The sequence below is a fragment of the Poecile atricapillus genome, chromosome 11, assembly GCF_030490865.1.
Source record: "Poecile atricapillus isolate bPoeAtr1 chromosome 11, bPoeAtr1.hap1, whole genome shotgun sequence".
Lineage (NCBI taxonomy): Eukaryota > Metazoa > Chordata > Aves > Passeriformes > Paridae > Poecile > Poecile atricapillus.
In genome coordinates this window covers 18,581,311-18,588,911 of record NC_081259.1, presented here as the reverse complement: position 1 = coordinate 18,588,911, position 7,601 = coordinate 18,581,311, and the positions used below count along the sequence as shown (strand labels likewise).

The following is a 7,601-nucleotide window of genomic DNA, read 5'->3' as shown; positions in this document are numbered from 1 at the left end:
CCGCCGCTCCTGCTTTATATGCATCGCCCCGCGCTCTGATTGGCCAGCCCGTCACCCGTCACGTGACCCCCAACTCCCCAAGAACTCCCCGGACCCCCCCAGGACCCCCCCCGAACCCCCTTCCCCTTTCTCCGGGACACTCGTGGATGCGGGACCCCCGCTCCCCGCGCATCTGGCGGAGGGGAGGCTGCGAGGCGGGCAGGGGAGGGAGAGGGGTCCCGGCAGGTCGCGGTGTGGGGTGCGGGGGTGGGGGGGTATCGGTGCCGCCCGTGGGTTCCAGCCCGGGGCGGGCATCGCGTGCGAAGAGGGCGGGATGTTTGGGCAAACCCGCACCGCCCCGGTCACTCCAGTCACGCTACCGGCAGGATCTTAAAGGCGCCGGTCCCGCGCCCCGCTGCTCCCCAGGACCCCCCCGGGGCTGCCCCGCCTGTTCTGCTCCCACCCAGACCCGGAGGGTCCCGTACACCCGCACCCGCAGCCCCGGGACATCCGCGCTGTGCGGAGCCGCGGGGACAGCGGGAGCGTGGGAAAACCGCCCCGGGGAGGGCGGTACGGGCCGGGAGCGGGGGGGATTGGGGGGTTTAACCCCCGCGAACACGCGGGGATGAGCGCGGACCACCAGCCGCGGCGTTTAAGCGATCGCGCATCCCCGCGGGGACCGTGCCCGTCCCGCCGCCGCTGAGCCCGGCGGGGCAGAGCGGGCGCCACCGGCTCCGTGCGTGGCTCCCCACCTCGCTCTGCGGGACCACCCCACAGTTCCCTAGGGTCCCCGTGGGGACGTGGGTGGCGGGGCAGCCCCGGGGGTCACGGCCCTGGCTGCCCCGACCTGGTTAAAGATTGTCCAGGTTCGCGTGAGAAGCCGCCGTGCCCTCTGTCACCTCTGTCCCCTGGGGACAGGGCGACCCGAGGGGCGAGGTGGGGTTGGGATGGGGCAGAGGGTGCAGCCGGAGGGAGAGTGGGCACATCGGGGAGCGATGCTCGATGTCCGATGGGGGACTCTGGCAGCCCCTAGCCCCGGTCTCTGGGGTGACGGGCCAGGTCCTGCCCTTCAGGGAGCACAAGGGGCACCAGCCCGCTCCCAAAATCTGCCCCCTCCGCCCGCATCCTTGTTCCCAGCCCAGCTGCCACGAGGTGGGAAATAGGCCAGGGGGTCCCGCCCCGCCGGGGGGTCCCAGAGGTGGCATTAGGGACATCGCGTGCGAAGGGGCTCCGGCCAGAGCCGGGAGTCAGTGACCCCGGGCACTCGCAGTCACGCTACGGGTGGGTGGGGGGGGAAATGGTTTTTAAAGGACCAGGGCGGTGGCCTCACGTCCAGGAGCCTGGCCCGGGGTCAAGGCGGCGCCGGAGCAGCTCAGGATCAGCTGCCCCCACGGCTGGCTGGGGCTTGGGGAGCTTGTGGGGGGATCTCCTGCGCTGGGGACAATGTTCGGAGTCAACAAGGGTGACCTCTGCCCCAGGATGCTGCATCACCTGCGGGGGGACAGCAGTGCCCCGGGCATTTGTGACCCCTCCACAGGACACGGCCATCCCAGCCTTTTCCAGCCGCGAGGAAAGGGGAGCACAAAGCGGGGAGGTACCGGTCGTGCCCACCTGAAACATCCCCTCTCCGCGACACCGAGCGGTGCCCCGCGCCGCAGGGCTGACCACGAATGTCACAAATGTCACAAATATGCCCCACGGATGGGGACACTCGGCACGGTGTCCATAAAGACACGTGTCCCCAGGTCCCTCAGCGAGGGGCGGCGCCGGGGGTGAGGGTGTTTTGAAGGTGTTTTTGGGATGTGAGGCTGCCTGGCACGCAAGGCAGCAGCTCTTAACTCTGTTCTCATCAGGAGGCAGCCTGCCTGCTTGGCAGCCACCGGCGAGCCGGGGAGGGCTGGGAAGGGGTGGAAAAGGGTCCTGCAGAACCTCTCCGGGACTCTCCTCAGCTTCTCCAGAGTTTTGGGATGTGATGGATGAGGAGTGGATGAGTTCAGGATCAGCGCAAGGTCTGAAACTCTGCTGGGGGGGGTCGGGGGTCACTCAGCTCCCCCCACCCCCAACCCGACCCCATGCAATGGGGTCCGGATAGATCCATTGGGATGGGAGGCGCTGGCAGGATCCAGCCAGCCCTGCTCCCGCAGCCTGCCTCCCCAAAAGCGTTCCCAAGGGTCTTGCCGGGGCTGGGAAGGCTGCGGCATTCCTGGGAATTATCAGCAGGAATATTAGCAGCCGGCGTTTTGTAACTGTTCTTGCCAAACATTAATGAACGGCGTCATTGCTATTAACGAGCCCGATTAGACCAGATGTTGAAAGCCTTTATTAAATATTAGCTCAGCTTTCACCTGGGCCAAATTCCCACCGGAATTTTCAAAGATTGAAGGAAACTTCGGGCCAAACCCCCAAGCTCTGGCTCAGTCCTGCTCATCCCAGCCGCACTTCCCAAACTCCCCTGAATTTTGCCCCGCCCGGAGAAGCAGCCTCGCTAGCTCGAACATTTCTCTGTCGGGTGCCACCCGGTGTTTTGCGGGGATGAACTGCCCCAGCCTTGCCCCGTTCTGCCCCTTCACCTGTCATATCTGCCGGGGTCACCTCCTCCCCTCTGCCCCGCCACTCCTCCTCCTCCTCCTCCTCCTCCTCCTCCTCGCTGCCTGTTTGCCCCGGAGGAGCCGGGGGAAGCGAGCCAGCCGCCTTCTCACGCAAACCTGGCCAATCGTTAACCTGAGCCTGGCTCTGCCCCTGGCCCGGATGATCCTGCCGCTCCCGGGACCTGCCGGCTGATTTCCCTAGGGATGGATCGGCAGGGCTGTGGGTGCCTCGCCACAAACGTGTCCCCTCGCTCACAGCCCGCAGCCCCCCAGCACCTGCCGAGTGCCCGTGCCGGTGACAGCCCACTCTGGCCTCTGGAAACGGCCTGGCCAGCCCAGAAAAGTTTTTTTTGGGAAATGCTAGCACCCACATTCCGTAGGCAAACGATGCTGCCTTCATGTCCTACATCGTCCCCATGGCAGGGCTTAGGGACACCTGCTTCCTCCCTGTCCTAGGAACCCCCTTCTTCCTCCCCACAGAGGCTCCAGGTCCCTGGCCAGGAGGAGAAGTCACCATTCGTGCCCCAGAGCCTGTTGGAGGGGAGAAAGGCTCTTCCTTGGCTTCCTGGGCAGGCTCCAGCCAGGCTCGGCCCAGTCTGTTAATGGGTAGCTATTCCCAAGGGCTTTGCAGCGTCCTGGTCCCATCCCTCGGGAGATAAATACCCAGTGAGGGGCGAGCTTAGAGAGCCTTGGACTTCCAGGTGGCACAAGAAAGAGCAGGCAGAGGAGAACGAGGTGACAGGAGAAGTTTGAGGAGGATTCCCCCTGCTCCCGGTGCCGATCTCTGCTGGGAGCCCTGGACAGTAAAAACCAGCCCAAGGACTTGCAGGTAGGAGCCAGCCTGTGCGTTTTGGGGAGGGAGGATTGAACATGGATACAGGATGGGAAGGTCAGTTTTGGGTGTCCCTGCTCACGCAGTGAGCTGTGTGCTCTCACAGAGCAGCCCTGTGGCATCCCTGCTCCCCAGAGTGCCCCAGGATTGTGGCCAGCAGCTCCATCCTCCTGCCTGTAACTCCTGATGGCTTTGGCAGCCCTAGAGCCACATTTATGGAGGAGCTGCTGTTCCTTTCCTCCTGCTTCCCTGCATGTGCCGAGCTGCAGTTTTGCACGCCCTGGGCAGGAGCCACGGCTGTGCCGGTGGGGCTTTGGGTTTCCAGCAGGGAAAGGGGTGTAGCTGGAGGCTCTGACGGGCTGAGGTCCCCCTTAAGGGATGGGTGGGTGCGTTTGGAGCCTTCTTGGATGTGCAGCCTGTGCCGCTGGAAAGCCCCAGCGATGCGGGGACAGCTCCGGCCCCTGAGCTGGTTCAGGGCTGCGGCTGCCCGTGCCAGCGTCAGGAAGAGCCGCAGCGCTGAGCCCCTGGCTGATGCCGGCTCTTGCCGTGCCTCCGTTTCCCTCGCCCAGGGCCGCTCCGAGCCGGCGGGGATGCTGAAGGCTGCCATGGGGCTGCTGGGGAGCCCCGGCGCGGTGTCGGCCAGCGAGGTGATGCTGGTGGCCGCCGTCTTCTGCCTGGTGTTCCTGCTGCTCCAGTGGCTGCAGCAGCAGCAGGAGGCCGTGGCCGAGGGGCTGCGGAGGCCGCCGGGCCCGCGGGGCTATCCCATCCTGGGGAACGTGCTGGAGCTGCGCAAGGACACGCACCTGGCGCTGACGCGGCTGAGCCGGCGCTACGGGGACGTGATGGAGGTGCGCATCGGCACGAGGCCCGTGCTGGTGCTCGGCGGGCTCGACACCATCAGACAAGCCCTGGTCAAGCAAGGAGAGGACTTCATGGGGCGCCCCGACCTCTACAGCTTCCGTTTTGTCACGGACGGGCAGAGCCTGACGTTCAGCCCCGACTCCGGGGAGGTGTGGAAAGCGCGCAGGAAGCTGGCCCAGAGTGCCCTGAAGAGCTTCTCCATCGCCCCCAGCCCCACGTCGTCCTGCAGCTGCCTGCTGGAGGAGCACGTCTCCAAGGAGGCCGAGTACCTGGTCACCAAATTCCTGCAGCTGATGGAGGAGGAGAAGAGGTTTGAGCCCTACCGGTACCTGGTGGTGTCGGTGGCCAATGTCATCTGTGCCATGTGCTTCGGCAAGCGCTACGAGCACGAGGACCAGGAGCTGCTCAGCCTGGTGAATTCTACCGAGAAGTTCACCAATGTGGCTGCTGCTGGCAACCCAGCCGACTTCATCCCCGTGCTCCAGTATCTCCCCAGCCGCAGCATGAAAATGTTTCTAGATTTCAACAGGTACTTACTCAGCTTTCTGCAGAAGAGGGTCAAGGAGCATTATGAGACCTACGATGAGGTAAGAGCTTGCAGGACCCTCAGCTGCTCTCCTCCCCGCTCTATCAGCACGGTGTTTTAGTTCTGGCGGCCAAGCAGCAATGGCCATTGTCCCACCCCAGTCCTCCTTCTCACAGATTCCTAGAATCTCATGGAATCATGGAATATCCTCAGTTGGCTCTCACGTGGATGATCCAGTCCCGCTCCTGGCCCTGCACACACACCCCAGAGATCCCACCCTGTGCCTCAGAGCTTTGTCCAAACTCCCCTGGAGCTCTGGCAACTTTGGGGCTGTGTCTGTTCCCTGGGGAGCCTGGTCAGAGCCCCACCACCCTCTGGGGGAGGAACCTTTTCCTGACGTCCCACCTGAACCTGCCCAGCCTCAGCTTCATGAGCCTCTCAGCATCTCCTCGATTCCCTGTGCGATGTGACCAGCCTGGTGGTTGAACATCTGCTCTGTGCCTGGGTTCCTGGGAGAGCCCTCTCCTTGTTTCCATCGGGACCACAGGAGCTGAGGGATGATGCTCCCCAGAGCTGGCGTGACCCCAGGCTCCCCCAGGAGCACCCAGCCCTCTGCCAGCCCTGCTCCATGACCTTGTCTCCTCTTCACCTCAGAACAACATCCGGGACATCACGGACTCCCTCATCGAGCAGTGCCTGGACAGAAAACCGGCAGCAAACACAGCCCTGCAGGTCCCCAAGGAGAAGATCGTCAACCTCGTCAACGACCTCTTTGGAGCAGGTATCCTCTCCCACCTTCCCTCAGCTGTGGCAGATGCTCTCAGATTTTCTCCGGCTCCTGCTGTCTCACCCTTGCCCAACACCAGCTGGTTTGGGTCTCAGCACTTGCTCTCCTGCTTGCTGGACCTTCCAGGGATACCTCCAGAGACCAGTCTGGGATATCAGCTCTGGAAAAGTGAAGGGCAGGGGTTACAGCTCAGCAGAGCCTCACAAGCAGGGGTGGCTTTCCTGGCTGTGGGAGATGTCTGTGGGCTGACTCATCTTTCTGTAGAAATTCCCCTAATTCCCAAGAAGTTGTACAAACCTGACACAACCCAGGAGCGGGACAGGTTGGGAAAGCAGGTTATTTTAGTGAAGTTTTTCTCTGGCAGAATAAAGCCCCAAGCCTTGCTGCGTGTCCAGGATGTCCCCTGCCTCCTCAGGCAGCCCAGAGCGTGATGGTCAGCCAGCAGGCCAGGGTGGGTGTCATGCTGAGCTCACCCACACCCCATCCTCTCTGCCCAGGCTTCGACACCGTGACCACAGCCCTGTCCTGGAGCCTCATGTACCTTGTGACGTACCCTGACATCCAGAGGAAGATCCAGGAAGAGCTCGGTGAGTCCATGAACCACATTCCTCTGGGGCCAAACCTCTCTGCTCAGCCCTGACCCCCTTCTCGCTCTCCACCTCCCCCAGACCGGACCATTGGGCGGGAGAGGCGGCCGCGGCTGTCGGACCGGGGCACGCTGCCCTACACGGAAGCTTTTATCCTGGAGATGTTCAGGCATTCCTCCTTCCTGCCCTTCACCATCCCACACAGGTACGGGAGGGCTGGCAGAGCTGCTCTGGGGGTGAGGCAGCCTTGAGGCACCATCTTACGGTTTGTGGAGGACACAACTGCCCCCACAGAACCGACACAGCCTTCAGGAGCAGCCTGACACTCCCCTGAGGATGCAGAAAAACCTTTGGGCTTGCCCAACTCTCCATCTTTTCTCTCCCCAGCACCACCAAGGACACGGTGTTGAACGGCTACTACATCCCAAAGGGTCGCTGCGTGTTCGTCAACCAGTGGCAAACGAACCATGATGAGTAAGTGTCTTGTGAGGCACAAACCCTCCTGTGGTGGCAAACAGGTCCCTTCCTGTGGTGGCAAACTGGTCCCTTCCTGTGGTGGCAAACAGGTCCCCTCCTGTAGTGCAAAACCATCAAGGATGTTCCTCCTGACAGTTCCCACCTTCCAATGTCCCACCGACACCCATGACCAGGAGAAACCATCTCAACATCTCTGATGTTCTCCCTTCCAGGAAGCTTTGGAAGGACCCAGAAACCTTCAGGCCTGAGCGTTTCCTCAGTGCTGATGGGACCAAATTGAACAAGGAGGAGGCGGAGCAGGTGTTGGTGTTTGGCCTGGGGAAGAGGAGGTGCATTGGAGAGAACATTGCCAGGTGGCAGGTGTTCCTCTTCCTGGCCACGCTGCTCCAGCAGCTGGAGTTCAGCGTCTGCAAGGGCAGCAGGGTGGACATGACCCCTCTCTACGGACTGTCCCTGAAGCACAAGAGGTGTGAGCACTTCCAGGTCAGGCAGCGCTTCCCCGTGAAGGACAGGAGCTGAGCGGTGACATCTCCAGAGTGTCCTGGCAGCAGGGCTGGCTCTGGAACAACTTTGTGGGGTGATGGGATAAACTGAAACCATTTGGAATCTTGTTTTATCTGCTTTGCTCTGTAGCAATTGTTGCCTGCTTTGTTTGCTGGTGTTTCTAGCGTTGGGTATTCCATTAAAAGTTGTCTATTCCACCACATCCAGTCTTGGGCTGTATCCTTTCGGAATCGCTCTCTGATAGATGCAGGACAGCCAAGCCAGGCCGTAACCCCACAGCCCCCATCATGATCTCCAAATTACAGAATTACAGAATTGTTTAGGTTGGAAAAGGCTTTAATATCACCAAGGCCACCACTAATCCTCATCCCCACATGCCACACGTTTTTACAGCCCCAGGGATTGTGACTCCACCAGTGACCACTTTTATGGTGAAGAAATTTTCCCATAATCCAAACTT

The 7,601-nt window shown here is 61.7% G+C and overlaps 1 protein-coding gene across 1 annotated transcript; it reads left to right on the top strand.

Moving 5' to 3' along the window:
* The first annotated feature begins 3,236 nt into the window (after positions 1-3,236).
* Positions 3,237-7,343, top strand: LOC131583310 (cytochrome P450 1A5-like). The gene is made up of 7 exons (XM_058847264.1): positions 3,237-3,396; positions 3,969-4,847; positions 5,441-5,567; positions 6,071-6,160; positions 6,242-6,365; positions 6,548-6,634; positions 6,850-7,343. Exons 2-7 carry the CDS (start codon positions 3,990-3,992, stop codon positions 7,154-7,156), a joined length of 1,593 nt encoding a protein of 530 aa, XP_058703247.1. The 5' UTR covers positions 3,237-3,396; positions 3,969-3,989; the 3' UTR covers positions 7,157-7,343.
* The last annotated feature ends 258 nt before the right edge of the window (positions 7,344-7,601 follow it).